The sequence below is a fragment of the Felis catus genome, chromosome D1 (assembly GCF_018350175.1).
Source record: "Felis catus isolate Fca126 chromosome D1, F.catus_Fca126_mat1.0, whole genome shotgun sequence".
NCBI classification, from domain to species: Eukaryota; Metazoa; Chordata; class Mammalia; order Carnivora; family Felidae; genus Felis; species Felis catus.
In genome coordinates, this window is record NC_058377.1 from 3,714,955 (window position 1) to 3,729,927 (window position 14,973).

Consider the following 14,973-nt stretch of genomic DNA (forward strand, 5'->3'; position numbering starts at 1 on the left):
CTTCCTAGCCTGGAATTGGTAGTCAAATGAAAGGATAACGCTGGGGTAGATTGATGTTTAATATAACACTATTCCTGCCTTGAAGGAGATCACATCAGGTTTCCACCACTAACATGGGGTTTACAACATAGATCTCTTTAGTCAGTTACGTAGGTGTGTTGATGTACAGCTGTCTGTTTTGGGGAGCCTTTCGTTGTAAGGAACAAATGCCATACTGGATAAAACATTCTTTCATCCCCTCCTGATACCATGATTCATAGTATATGTTCTAGAAATACACGATGGAGGAATGAGCGAATGAGGAAAAGACTGCCAGGTCCTACTTGGTGACCTCTTTCAATTACAGTGACTCTAGAGAAGAATGAGGAACATAAAACAAGGAAAGTAATCTTTTTGGTGTAATGAGGATTCTGTGGTCCTGGAAGAGAGATAATTTATCAGCATTAAAGTCACGCACAATGTCAATCAGTTTCACGGAGAGACCATGTGAGGTAGACAGATGACAAAAGATTAATCAAGCAACTGCTATAGGGCAAGATTAGTGTGCTGATTTCAAGCAAGGTTGACAGACAGATAAAAAGGTAAAGCAGTGCATTCCATGAGGCACAAGGGTGTTACTCCTGTTGCTGAAAAGTGATGGCAGGAAAATATATGAAAATAAAAAACTATCAGTTAATTGGGGAAAACTATTCACACCTTGAAAAAAAACTAAGCCCTGCCAAGAAATGATTTAGCTAATAAATACATAAATAAATTTGTTAAATTGTTGGCATTATTCTGGATAGTGTGCTGGCTTCTTATAAAACAGAATGCCATGGCATGGGTTTGAGTGATCACCAGTGGCTGAAAACAAAAATAAGGTATAAAAAATTTCAGTTATTTTTGGAGAACTGAAGTTCAGGTTGATAGTGTAAGTAAATTTTCCTTGATCCTGGGAGCCAGCTTTATCAGTATTGGAGAGAAATTATGAGTTGGTTCCATATCATATAAAGGCAACCCACTAAGGCTTCTACCTATATTTTTAAAAATCATCATTATGATGTCATGGATTTAACAGTGATGTGTTGTAATATAATTCAGGTATTATCCCTTTTGATATCCACTCAAGATATGATAGAAGGTAGGTTAGAATGAACTCTGTAGTGCTGGATTTGAGTTGGAGTAATCAATGTGTGAACTCACGGTTAGCCTAATACATGCATAGATGGATAGATAAAGAAGCAATTACAGATAGGTATAGATACATGGGTTAGTGTACTGGCTATGTCCTATGTGAGAACCTGTAAGCAGTGACATCCCAGTAACAGTGAGCAAACATCATCAAGATTTTGGTTCTTAAACATCATTCTCCAATTAAAGGGAACAGGACTTTTTTTTAATATTTTTTTTAACGTTTATTCATTTTGAGAGACAGAGACAGAGCATGAGCGGGGAAGGGGCAGAGACAGGGAGACACAGAACCTGAAGCAGGCTCCAGGCTCTTAGCTGTCAGCACATAGCCCGACGCGGGGCTCGAACTCACAAACTGCAAGATCATGACCTGAGCTGAAGTCGGACGCTCAACCGACTGAGCCACCCAGGTGCCCCAAAATAGGACTTCTTGAAACATGTATCGTGCAATGACTGAGACAGGAAATAGACAAGATGATCCTGGGTCAAACTATGTGACTCACTCCCAAGGAATAGAATATGGGATGGAAAAAAAAGGTAACTTTAGTGAAGAAACCTTGCAAACATACTTTAATCAACTGATGAAGTTTATCACAAGCAGTATCAGTGGGAAAAGTATGGATCCCCTTATATGAGATGAAAAGAGGGACACTTAACCTCTGTGGTATGCTTGTCAACAATCCATAACCCCAGTCTAATCATGTGAAAAGCATCAGACAAATCCAAACTGAGGGAGAGTCTATAAAACGCCTGAAAGTACTCATCAGACTCTCAAGGTCATGAAAAACAAAGAAGATGAAACTCACAGAATAGAAGAGACCAAGGAGATACGACAACTGAATGCAATCAAGTATACAGAACTAGATGCTGAAACAGGAAAACTCATTAGTGGGAAAACTGGTAAAATCCAAATAAAGTCTGGGGTCAGTTAAGAGAAACATGCTGGTGCTGGTTTCTTAGTTTTGATGAATGGACCAGAGGGATACAAGATGGTAACATTAAGGGAAACTACCTGAGGGATGTAGGGAAACTGTGGTATCTTGGAAACACTTCTGCACATCGAATAATCCAAAATGAAATTTACTTTTAAAAAAATCTGACTTGATTTCCTAATATATAAAGGGGCCAATGAGGCTTCTACCTGTGGTTTTTAAATTATCATGATAATGTCAATGGATTTAACAGTGATGTGTGTATCTCAGGCATTATTCTTTTTGACACCTAAGTTTTCCCATTTTCAGCCAATGTGAATATCCTCCAGTTAGTTCCTGATCACTTTTGACATGATCTCAATACTTAAGCTTCCTTGCTTTCTGTAACGATGCTGTGTTCCAGGGACATCTTGTGTAATTCTTTCCCTGGGCTGGGAATAAGTCATTTTTCCAAGGAGCATGTATGTCTTTTAGTGGAAAATGGTACTAAGTTCTACAGATGGTGTACATGGGGATGCTGATTTTTAATAGATTGTTACTCCTTTTTTAAAATTTTCTTTTTATTGTTTATTTTTGACAGAGAGAGAGAGAGACAGAGCATGAGTTGGGGGGGGGGGGTGCAGAGAGAGGGAGACACAGAATCCAAAGCAGGCTCCAGGCTCTGAGCTGTCAGCACAGAGCCCGATGCAGACCATGAGATCATGGACCAAACTCACGGACCATGAGATCATGACCAAAGCAGAAGTCAGAGGCTTAACTGAGCCACCCAGGCACCCCTTTTTAAATTTATTTTTGAGAGAGAGAGGAAAAGGAGGGGCAGAGAGAGAGGGAGAGAATCCCAAGCAGGCTCTGCACTGTCAGCATGGAGCCTGACACGGGGCTTGATGTCACGAACTGTGACATCATGACCTGAGTCAAAATCAAGAGTCATTTAACCAAATGAGCCACGCAGGTGCCTCAGTTAATTGTTATTTCTAATGCATTAGTGTGTAGAGCTGAGAAAATACATATTTTATGGAAAATACAAGATAAAATAAATCATAATGCAACTGCCAATTCAAACGGAGAACCACCAGGGTTTTTTTACTTATCCTCTGATTTTAAACATGTATCACTTTTCTTTAATGCTTTCCCAAGTATACAAGCATAAGCATTTATTTGCTTTATGCAACTATATATAAATAGAATAGCAGTATGAGTACGAGCATCAACAATATGATTAGTGAAGGCAGGGTAAGCTGTTTTTTGCAATTATTTTTGTCTCCAGGAGATATCCCACTGGAGAGGATAAGCCAGAATTATCTGTTTTAAAATAAATTGAAATAATGCAACTCTGAGTAGATTTATCTGCTTCTTTCTCTCCATCCTGATTTTCTGTCCCTAGAGGAAGTACCCCTCATTTTAGATAAATGCTAGCGTGCCACACACTTGTCTCCATTTTACTTTTTCTCATAAAATATATCCACAGTGATTACTCCACGGTGGTATATAAAAGTTCTCCTCTTTCCTTGAATAACCGTTCAGCACCCCATTGTATGGATATACCATAGCTTAGTATGATAGCCTCCCCTCGATAGACATTTGGGCTGTTTGTGTTTTGCTCTGATAAACAGTACTGTAATAAAAAGCTTTGTACATGCAACTTTTGTAATTCCGCTCTTGTATATTCAGGGTAGACAACTGAAAATAGGACTTGAGGGTCAAACGGTAAATTTTACTGTTGCTGTTTGGTTCACATAGTTCTTTTTCACCTAGACTTTCTCTCCAGCTGCCGAATTTCTCTCCCTGCCTCAGGCTTCCACACTAATGAGAATTTTTAATCTAAAATGCAAATCCGGTCATTTCCTCCCTTTGCTTCTAGACTTCTGTGATTTCTCCGTCTTGACACGATGGAGATGAACCTTTTGAATGAGTCACTTTGACAGGCATACCTTCCTTGTTTTGCTTTCTAGGCTCACTTCCCGCATGTCCCCTGATATAACCTATCCAGTCACAGCAAACTTTCAGAACTCACCAGAAAGACATATGCCCTCTCATGTGTTGCACATCATTGTTTCTCTCCCTGTTAATCTCTACACATCCATAAACATTCGGTTCATATTCTCTGCCTCTGTGAGTTCTTCCTAAATTTCCCCCAAATCAAAATTAGATTTCCCATTTTGCCTCTGTGGCGCTCTTTGCCTCCCTCTGTTGGAACCTTGGTGACATTTTTTGGCAACTCTTTTCCTAATTACAATTTCCTGTGATGTGGATGTGCCAAAACTGTGCTGAAAAGTAATGTCCAGGGTAACGCAGCCAGGAAGCAAACAGCCTGTCATCTGAACCTAGTTATTATTTCTCTAAGAGTCTGAGGTCTTTTAAGTAGACTGAACTACTTTTCTAAACATGGGGATTTTTCTAGTTGACTTTTCAGCTTCCAGACCTCTCATTGTGCTTTAAGCTCATCGACTCAGTAGATTTTAATGGAGACAGTGTGGTCTCTGACATCAGACAGACCCGAGTCTTATCCCTAACACTTGGCTTTAACATTTACCAAGAAGAAGAGTCTTTAACCTTTAGGGGCACCTGGATATCTGACTCTTGGTTTTAGCTCAGGTCATGATCCCAGAGTTATGGGATGGAGGCCTCCATCAGGCTGCACACTGGGCTCCTCTGTCCTCCTCACTGCTTGTACTCTCTCTCTCTCTCAAATAAAAAACAAAATACATGAAAAAAAAGAATTTTTAACTTTTAGATGAGTTCCTTAGTCAATACACCTCAAATTTTCTATAGATCATGTCATAGATAGATAGATAGATAGATAGATAGATATAGATATATGTATGTCACCTTTATATATATACATATGCATACACCATGGCAGGTGATATATACAGCATGTTTTTGAAGGTTCATAAACATCAGGAATCTTCTCATGATAGCAGGAATTTTGCTTTGCTCCCCTGTATTTCTAAGCACGTAGACAGTAAACATACATGGTCGGTAGTCAATACACAACTGTGTGTGTGTGTGTGTGAATCATCTGTTGCAAAGCCCATTCCTGAGCAAAGGTGCCCTTCGTCCCAAGTTGCACTTTGCAGCGGATGCCAGTACTAACCTTCTGGTTTCTGCCACTCCTTTTTAGAGCATTCAGGTTTCAAACTTGGGGATATTCCTGACCTTAAATATGTGCCACACTCCTCATGCTCCCAAGCAGCTGGCAAGTGTGTCCCGTCAGCTCTGCTGAGCAGCGTCCCTCTCCCTTGCTCATCCTCTGTCTTTCCTACTGTCCCCCTGCACCCCAGCCCCATCGCACCTGACTTTCTGAAAGGGCAGTCTCCAAACTAGCCTCAGCTCATGCCTTTCCTGGTCTACAGCAACAAACCACCCTCTCACTCCCACTCCCAAACAGGGTCCCTTTCTAAAAGTGTCATACCTGATGACACTATTACTGATTATACTCTAGGTGATGAGTTCAAATAAATAACAAAAGTCAGTGTAATTGTAAAATATATATAAATATATAAACATATATATAATATATATCCATATACACACACACACATATGTATATGAGGCAGTTCCCCACAGACAAGGTTCAATATCCCAAGCACCTCATTTGGAATGCCCCATAAATGGTCCAACCTGACTTTATGTTCTTACCAACCTCTCCCCTCCCAAGTTTGCACCAAAAACAGCTCAACACAGTGTGCTTTACACCCTCAGATTCTTTTTCTACCATTAAGCTATATCCATCTCTCTGTGTCTCTTCTCATTGGAAAATCTGCAGAAAGCCTCCCGATACAGTCCTGTGCTCCTTGCTTCGCTGACTCTGTGTTCTGTGCGCTCATGTTCTGACGCCGCGTGGTGTTTTGACCATAGGTTGTGGCTCGTTCGTCTGTGGATTCTCCACAGCACCAGGCTCTTCCCCGCAGTGGAACCGCCTGCCCCAATGCTGGCCAAGTTGACTTCACAGGGTCAGAGATTCGGGAATTGGTGAGGAATCTTAGACATCTTCCAGTATGATACCTTCATTTAATATATTGGGAAATTGCAGTTCTGAAAAATCGTGAAACTATTTCGTTGAAACAGCACAAAAGCGATAAAATCAAGTGTGCATATACACTTTGGTTTTGGTATTCCCAGCTGGTAATAATCCTCCGAATTTTTCACTGTGATGGAGCAGGATCTTTTACCTCAGCCTTTGCCAGTGCTCGAAAGAGAGTACGTTCCCTATAGTAGGAGGTATATCACGTGTCATAATTGTAAAATGGGTCAGAGGACCAGACCCCCAGGACTGAAAAGTGAAGGTGTGGACTCTGCTGTCATTAGCCACATTTTTATTCCTCATTATTTTCTCTTGAGCTCTGTTGATGATCATTGTTATTCATGAAGACACAAAAGGTGCCCCAGCCTCTCCTTCGCTTCCTTGCTCACCAGCTCCAAAAGTCTTTCCCATTTGGTGCATCTGAAATACAGGTATGACACAATGAGATGCCTATACATCTATGTCTATACAGAGAGAGATAGATACAGAGAGAGAAAGATAATTTAGATTTAGAAAGTAAAATAGAGGTTTTTATTAACTGGGAAAATAGAAATAAAGAAAGAAACCTGGATTATTATCTTGGAAAAATACAATTAGGTTATCTGTGGTCCTATTAGCCAAGGCATCATCACCGTGGTTAGGTGAACAAGAAACATTGTCCTGCATCTATTACGTCATATGAGAGCTCAAATCTTTCCAGTTGCAGAAGAATAAAAGTTGCGAATTCCCTCTGTGCGTCAAGTAGAACTTCCCTGGGTACACAACTAGGTGATGAGTTTCATGCCTCGGTGGGTTTTGAAATTTTAATTTAACTTAAATCCAACTTGAATTTTATGTGGCCTATTTTATTATCTTGTAAGAGAAACAGAATGATCTTATTTACAGCCTTGGTTTTTACACTGACAGGAAAAAACAAAAACATTTCAACTCCCACTTGACTCGCAAGCCTCAAGTCTTATAAACCGAAATGACAAATGTATGATTTGTGTAATCCAGTTACTCACAATTAGATTGTTCTTTGGGTTTTGTTTTGTTTTGTTTTTTTTGTCATAACACTCTGTGGTGAAAAGTTAACAACAACCACAAAAAGATGTGACATTACAAGTAAAACTCAGAACTTAAAAAAACAAAAAACAAACAAAAACACTGAAGAAAAGCACTGCGAAGTTTTAGAAGGGATTACAAAACGTCCTCCACAAACGGCAAACAGAGGTCATTGGTGGTATCTTATAGGAGACTGGAAGGGGTAAATGTAGCGCATATTGAAAAAAAAAAAAAGCCTAACAAGGTGGGGGCCTTGCAGGAATTCCCCTTAATCGAATCCACTCTGCTCTTTTCCCGAATGTTCCCCTAGGTAAACGTGGGCCCTTGCTGTATTCTTTGGTAAAATGTAACCGGAAACACTACCTCAGGCTCCCTAACGTTTAAGGAGAATCCGTCCCCCTGTAAGGATGGCTCAGAAGCCTGGTGTGAACTGATGTGACCCCACTTTCCGGGCGCTCAAACTGTTCAACCAAGAGCACCCAAAGAACTGTGCAGATTTCAACTAGCATGTCTCACAGTTTAATGAATTAGGGGATGGTAGCTACTGTCTGGATCAGGAGACCTCAGGCCTTGCAGAGGAAGTCAGACACCTGTCCTTCATTGCCACCAAAGCCTCTGTCTCTCCCTCTCTCTCTGTCTCTCTCAGGGTGCAGTATAGACTCCATCCAGCACAGCCTGGGAAATGAACTCTTGCAGGTGACCCTGGGGACGAAGGGACACAGGAGCTCTAAAACTTTCTAGGATGATCAATGTTCTTGTACCCAGTCAACCCGACCATTGACAACATCAACCCAGAGCTTGGTCTTCTGGGGGTTGACATGGAGTGGAGCGAATATTCCAGAGCCCAGGCTAAGAAGAGATGTGCCTGAAACACACCCCACTTTTCCATCAGACACTGGCGCCCTCTTCCCCTGCACCGTCCTTCCCCTGCCCCCATCATCCCTGGGCTGTGTCTGCCCTGCTCCCCAAGTGGGCGGCAGCACGGAGGGAAAGTGACCTCCAGAGCCTCTGCAGGAAGGAAAGGGGGCTTCCCTCACAGTCCCTGCTCCGCACCGCACACACTCTTCCTCCTGGACCTTCCAGAGGCCAGACTGGAGGAGGCCCCACTGGGTGTGCATTTCTCAGGCTCGTGCCCATCACTTTGTCACCCTAAACTTTGCTATTTAAATGAACTTTTCCTCCCTCCTGTCTTTGCCCCGGGGCTCTCCCGCAGCCTCGCCTCCTCCAGTACCTCCCTCCTCGGTCCCAGCCCCCTGGGCCTTGTGTCCCCCTCCCCCTCCCCGCGCCCCTTCACCTCCCGCAGTCCTGGCTGGGCTCTCCAGATTCCCGGGCCGCTGGCTGGTGAGAAATCTCGGCTGCAGCCAGGACCGGAGTCTCCCGCGCGCGGCCCGCTGGCAGCAGAGGGCGAGGCTGCGAGAAGGGCGAGGGCTGTCGGGGAGGGAGGCCGGCCGTCCTCCCCGCGAGCCTGCGGGCATGCTGCAGGGGGCCAGGGGCCGGGGGCGCTGCTAAGTGCCGGAGCCCCTGCTCCGGGCTGGCGGACCCGGGCCAGCGGGCCCCCCCCACCCCGCCCCACTCCCGCCGAGCGCGGCCGAGCAGCGCAGAGAGGGGCGTAGGGGGTGCCCCTCCCCGGAGCAGGTGCCTAGGCGAGCGGGGAGAAGACGAGAGGGGGGAGTGGGCGCGCGGCGCGCGGGGAGGGGCGCGGGGAGGGGCGCGCCGGGAGCAGGGGGCGCGCGGGGAGGGGCGCGGGCCGCGGCGCAGTGCCGGTGTGTGCGCGCGAAGGCGAGCGGCGGGCCGGGCGCGAGGGAGGCGAGGACAGGGCGCATGTCTCGTCCCCGCGAGCAGCCGCCAGACGCGCCACCACCATCTTCTGCATGTGCAACCTTAGCAGCCGGACGGGAAACCGCTCTCGGGGCTATGGAGACTGCGGGAAAAACCTGGCGGCTCGCGATGGGCTGCTGAAGGGGCGCAGTGGGGGACCGCCAACCGCCTGCACCTCTCTCCTTTTTCTTCTTTTCTTTTTTTTTTCTTTTTTTTTTTTTTTTTTTTTTTTTGGTCGTTTTTAATTTTAGCGCCATCGTGGTCAATGCCTGTGTGAACAGCCTTTAGGAAGAGTGCGAGAGAAAGAGAGAGCGCGCGCCGGGGAGAGGAGAAAAGAAGATGAGGATTATTTGCAGGCAGATTGTCTTGTTGTTTTCTGGATTTTGGGGACTCGCCATGGGAGCCTTTCCGAGCAGCGTGCAGATAGGTGAGCTGTGCCTTGGCGGGGCGTGCATGTGGGTGTCTGGGGCAGGCATCCGAAAGTGAGTTCGGCGAGTTGCCGGGGAGCCGTTCGGGGATTCGGGCGAGCCCGCCTCTCCCTTCCCCTCGCCCCGGTGCAGGCTCACTGGGGATATACACACCCTGCACACCCGTTCCTCCGCGCCCGCGCTCTCACTGCCACCTTGGGCTCGCGTCGTTTAAGTAGGCTTGGAATAAGTTGAGGGGGGGAAGCCCTCCGTGGGTTTGATTATATGCAGTGTGGTCTTTCTTTTCACCCCTTTCCCTGGAGCGCTAAGGGGTGTCGAGTTTGGCGGGGGTAGTATCCTTATTATTATTATTATTATTATTATTATTATTATTATTATTATTAATGTTGTAAAGACCCTTCTGCCCCTGCTGGACTCCGCAGCTTTCTGGCTGTTCCGGGAAGACCCTGTTTGAGCAGAAAGCGTTTGCACCCGCACCCCGCCGCCTCTGCTCGCTGCCGGTTAACCCATTCGAAAGTTAGGTCGCTTTCCTTCCCGAAGCCTTCTGTCCCTCTATTTTGTTTTCCTCTTGCCTGTTTGGCCCTTACGCCTCCAACTTGACTCGACCCTGTCGCCAGGGACCCTCCCCATGCCTGGCTCTTCGTCCTCTTCTCCGCTCCTGTCTTTTAATGGGACGCAGCTATTGAATTTCTTCCAGCTGAGCCCAGCCTGAACACTGCACCACGTCCCCGGGTCTGTGCACTAGACGGAGCTCAGGAGGCTGAGTCCACGAGCTGCAGGAAGACAAAGTTCATTTCTCCTTCCCGACTCCCCGCGTCCCTTTATTTCCGCGTTTTAATGCAGATCCTCTCTTGGGTGCCTCGGCTTGCCTCTTGGAGAGAGATGCCCCCAGCTTGGCTGATGTAGCAAGGTGCTGGGAATCATGGGGAGGGCAAGAGACAGAAAGGAAAACACACTCCGTGGGCCCAGAGGTCATTGTGCTGTGACAGATTGGGGCACGAAAGAGCTGAGCTGTCCTAAAGACCAAGATCCCAAGCGTGTACCTTGGGGACAAAGGGCAGTCCCGAGACTGGAAGCTGTCTTCCTAATGGTGTGTGTGTGTTGCTGAATGACAGTGGATTTGACAGGGCTCCGGGTGGGGACTGCATTTCCAAGAGGAAACGTTGAATGTGCTTTTCCTGCTGTTTTTATTAGGTGGTCTCTTCATCCGAAACACAGATCAGGAATACACAGCCTTTCGATTAGCAATCTTTCTTCACAACACTAGCCCCAATGCGTCCGAAGCTCCTTTTAATCTGGTACCTCATGTGGACAACATCGAGACAGCCAACAGTTTTGCCGTGACAAATGCTTGTAAGTAAAACATAAGTTGTGGATAAATTAGACAATCACAGTGAGGCCACACGGTGCCCCCTCCCCTGTATCATTATTATTTTACAAATTGTTTTTGAAAGAAACGCAAGATTGCTACAGTTGGCTGTTTCCAGAGCAAATCAGAGTTAAAAACAAGATTTAGTCTTGGGGATATGCAGCCGGTCTTTCTTTCTTTCTTCTTTGCTTCTTTCTTCTTCTTCTTCCTCTTCTTCCCCCCCCCCCCCCATTTCTTGTCTGGATAATTCAAGTTGATTTCTCCTTCACCATTCCGGTGTTACTCCTATTACCTGAATGTCAAGTTAGGGAAGATTGTACCCAATCTAGTTTTTTATTCTGTTCCCCCGTTTTTTCTTATTTGCTTTTCGCTTGAGTAAGCCCATGTCTTGCTTTTAAAGAAGACACAAGCTGTCTTACCCTGGCAAAGGCAAAGGCAGCTTTGTTAAGAGTGAGAAAGAGAGGAGCTGTGATGTGCAGGAAATATATTCTAGATGGTTGGTTGACGCTGCAGATGATCTGGTGATGTCACTTGAGGCTGCCCTACTCTTATATTCTGGGTTGTAAATGTCTCTTACTATCGCGTGATGCATATATCCTGTGGATATACCTCCATGAATCCTTAGCTCGATGCCAAATCGTGTTAGTCTACACTCCACCTGAATTCACGAACCGGCCCAGCCTGATCTATTATCCCGCACAATGAAACTCAACGGGTGACCTCACCTAATGCTGTAGTGAAACGCTGGCCCAGTGCTCCCCCACCAAAGTGCTGTATAACTTAATGCAAAAAAAGATAATCAATTGTGTACTAATTTGAAACTCTCTAACATACGACCAGCCACCAGAGCATTTACACAGCATTTTCCCTGTTGAAGGAAATACATGTTTCAAATATCTCCTCAGCTTTTACATTCTCATTTACCCTGTTTAAAATTTTGGGGCTTCAGATGATGGTTACAGATTATGTAAGATAGATAGGAAGAGTTCCTTTGTAGTTTTGCATAGCAGCAATAAAATGTTTAATTTGAATTGTATTTTTATTATTGTATCAAGTGGAGTATATTTTGATTTTAAAAGTCCTGTCAGTACAAGAAAGTATACTGAACAAGGAAGTGATATTGAAAACAAACGTTTTTTAAATATCTGGAGGATATCTACTTCATTAATTTAATTGTTTTATTTCATATTATTTTGCCATTGACTCATCTAACAGTTACCAGGATTGCTTTTCTGTAAATTTGGGCATCCAACTATTACTTTATTTTAGTTGGTTTCATAAGGAGGTGCAAGCACTTGACATATTTGTAAACTGCCACAACTGTGCTATTTTTCAGGGATTCTGTAGTTGCTACGAGCACTATTGAATTAGGAAACATCGTTTGTCATATTTAGTGATACAATCAATATTATAGCAGGAGGACGTTACTTTTAAGCAGAAACATACGTGAATTAGAGCCATGTTTGTGGATAGTTATATTTGCAGATTTTATCAGCTGTTAGTTTTGTGTTTGAAGTTTTGAAAGGAATGTCAACATTTCAAATAGTTCTAAAGTATTCTGCTCAGTACCTGAATATTCTTTATTTTTTAAATTATTTTTGCTTGTCTGTCCTGAGATTCTATCAACAAAACATTACTAAGTTTAAAAATAAGTCATGATCCACATATATTCAACAGTGCTTTGTCGACAGTAAACTCCTATTTAAATATTAATCCTTATTACTAAATTTTGAAAGGCTTTCTAAAAAGTGTCAGATATATTAGTTTTACTGTGTTTTGCTTTTACAAATTAAGTTCTTAAGTATTCTGAAGTTTCTATTGTGACTTCCAGCTGTAGAAACCATAAAGCGCTGATCCTTTGTTACCTCATATCATTTGTTAATCTCCTTCAGGATAATTTTAATTAGCATTATATTTTTAATGTAATGAAAGTATTATATAAAGTATTACTGGTAAAGTACCTATAAACATGAGGAATTGCCAAGATGCTGCACACAGAATGAAAAATTAGAAGATCTAAAATAGAGAAAATATGCTATTTTTTAACATGTTAGGATTGAGAAAACTAGGTAAACTTTAAGACTGCTGATGTTGAATCCGAGCGTGATACAATGTTAATGATAATATTTTTCAATAATCACAAATAATTGATTTTGTGTGCGTTTAACATAGTTTTTTCAAACAACATAAATTGTAAATGAGGAAGAAACATTTTCCAGTGAAGAAAAGGACGTATTATGATTATTTTTTTTTGACAAATGAGTGTGCCAAATGTCCTTAAGGCAAATCTAAGCAGAATTTCGGGGGGAAAAAATCAACTGTCACAGACTGTGGGTCAGGGGATTGGTGTTTGTTGTGTGGACTCACCGAGAATACATACATGTGTGGTTTTCCGGTCTAATTAAAGGTGAAGCGTAAGCAGTAAGTATGAGGCAGCCTCATCTATCAAGCTCTCTGCCTTTGGGTACAAAAGGATAAAAATAGTATTCTGGGAAATTAACATGGAACTTATTCCTCCGAGTGATACAGACTGGATTTTTAAATTTTTCATGTTAGATTAAATATAAAGATATAATATATGACTGGCTAGGTTTATTTTCATTGTGATTTTCCTGTACTGGATCCTTGTAAAACTGCACCGTCCAGCCTGTCTGTGAATAAGGGCCATCACACAGGATAAGTATACGTGAAAGGCAGAAAACGCAGATTAAAGAATAAAGAATATTGGTCATCTACTGGACAGATACAATTTCATGCTGCTGCTTCTGCCTCAGAACTAGGACTTCTAAGAATACTTTGGGCAATCTAAACATTCTGTATACACAGTTTACATACGACGTTAGTCTAGACCTGATTAACTCAAACTTACCACTTTGGGTACAAATACCAAGTTCCTGAGCGGGGAGGGGGGAAATTTCGGCTTAGGTTTTCTTTTGTCTTTAATAATATTTGTGTAAGATTCATATTGTTTTCCTTTCAAACTGTTCACATTGTCGGAAAGTCACACTTGGCTCAGTATAAACCTGAAATTATAGGAAATACAGATAATATAAAATGATGACCTATTTCAATAATGATAAAAAGTAGGCATAATAAATGACCCAAGTATTCAAATGCCAAAATGTAATTAAAAGTATATCTTTCTTTGTTGTGATTTATCTAAGTATGGGGTATAGCAAAATGGTATTTTGTAAATAAATTCAACATGGCGGTGCTCTCTAATAAAATGCCATACAGTTGACTGATAGTAGCTATCCTTACAAACAGACATGCTATTTAAATTGGATATGTCCTTTGCAAAACATTTGGGATCGTCTGAAAGCACGCTGTTTTCTTATATTTTCAATAGTTAACAGACATATTTTGTTTTAGAGGATGCTGTGTGTTAAATTTGACCGTAAGTAATAACCAAAATGGTAAAGTAGTCTATCACCAAATTTTTAAAAGCTAAAAATATCTGAGCCATTACAATTATTAGCCTAATCCACTTGCATTGGAAACCCTTCCTTTAGTAAGACAGTACCTATGGCACGTAATCCACAAATACTCCGTTTCTGAAATGACTCACTTTTCAGATGGGCCGTCGGAAATGCATAATAAAACAGATCAAGTACAGATCAAGTACTATATTGTTGCTGTGGTGAAATAATAAAATAATCTTATGATATATATCCAACTTGTTTAACTTGGACAGGAAGGACCATTCAGGTAATACTTCTTTTTTTTTTTTCTTTTGATGAGGTGTTAATCTTACTCTCCTTTTCTGTCTAAAGTCTTTTTGGTGGTTTAAAAAATGGTGGATTGGAAAGTTGTAACAATCCCAAGTAGAATGAATATTATACCCTAGTAATGGTGGAAAAGTTGTTCTTTTGAGAGTTAAATAATCGTTCTCTTTGTGGCCTGTTTATTTGTCAACTCTAAGTATTCAGGATGAGTGGTACTTGTAAAAGTAGGTTTCTATGTAAAATATACTTGTTTAGTTAATCTAAATATTTTGGAAATGTGACACTATACCAGTCGACACTTACAGGCCTTTCCACTTACATATGGTCCTTAATAAAAACTCACTGAATTTAAGGGTACTAAATAATACTATCTCTTCGCTCTAATTCAACAATGCTTAAATACCGTACATTTTCCATTTTAGGGGCATGAAGCCCTAAAAAGCCATTCTAAGAGTTTACA

General features: G+C 42.5%; 1 protein-coding gene and 1 long non-coding RNA gene across 15 annotated transcripts in view; one reads left to right on the forward strand and one right to left on the reverse strand.

Annotated features, from left to right (window-relative positions):
• The window catches only part of GRIA4 (glutamate ionotropic receptor AMPA type subunit 4), a 1,433,894-nt gene that overhangs the window by 1,025,675 nt on the left and 393,246 nt on the right, over positions 1–14,973 (forward strand). For 11 of the 14 annotated variants that reach the window (XM_023239056.2, XM_045039804.1, XM_045039800.1 and 8 more), the window contains exons 1-2: positions 9,243–9,418; positions 10,614–10,772. In XM_023239056.2, coding sequence (XP_023094824.2) covers positions 9,331–9,418; positions 10,614–10,772 — 247 coding nt within the window. In that variant the 5' untranslated portion in view covers positions 9,243–9,330. Of the gene's footprint in view, positions 1–8,676; positions 8,809–9,242; positions 9,419–10,613; positions 10,773–14,973 lie in introns of those variants that run through there. The other 3 variants (XM_045039802.1, XM_045039803.1, XM_045039797.1) reach the window with 2 other exon arrangements.
• LOC111556543 lies at positions 5,581–8,588 on the reverse strand. Its single transcript, XR_006586770.1, has 2 exons — positions 8,468–8,588; positions 5,581–6,549 (listed from the first exon to the last, which is right to left on the reverse strand). It is a non-coding gene; the product is annotated as an uncharacterized LOC111556543 (long non-coding RNA).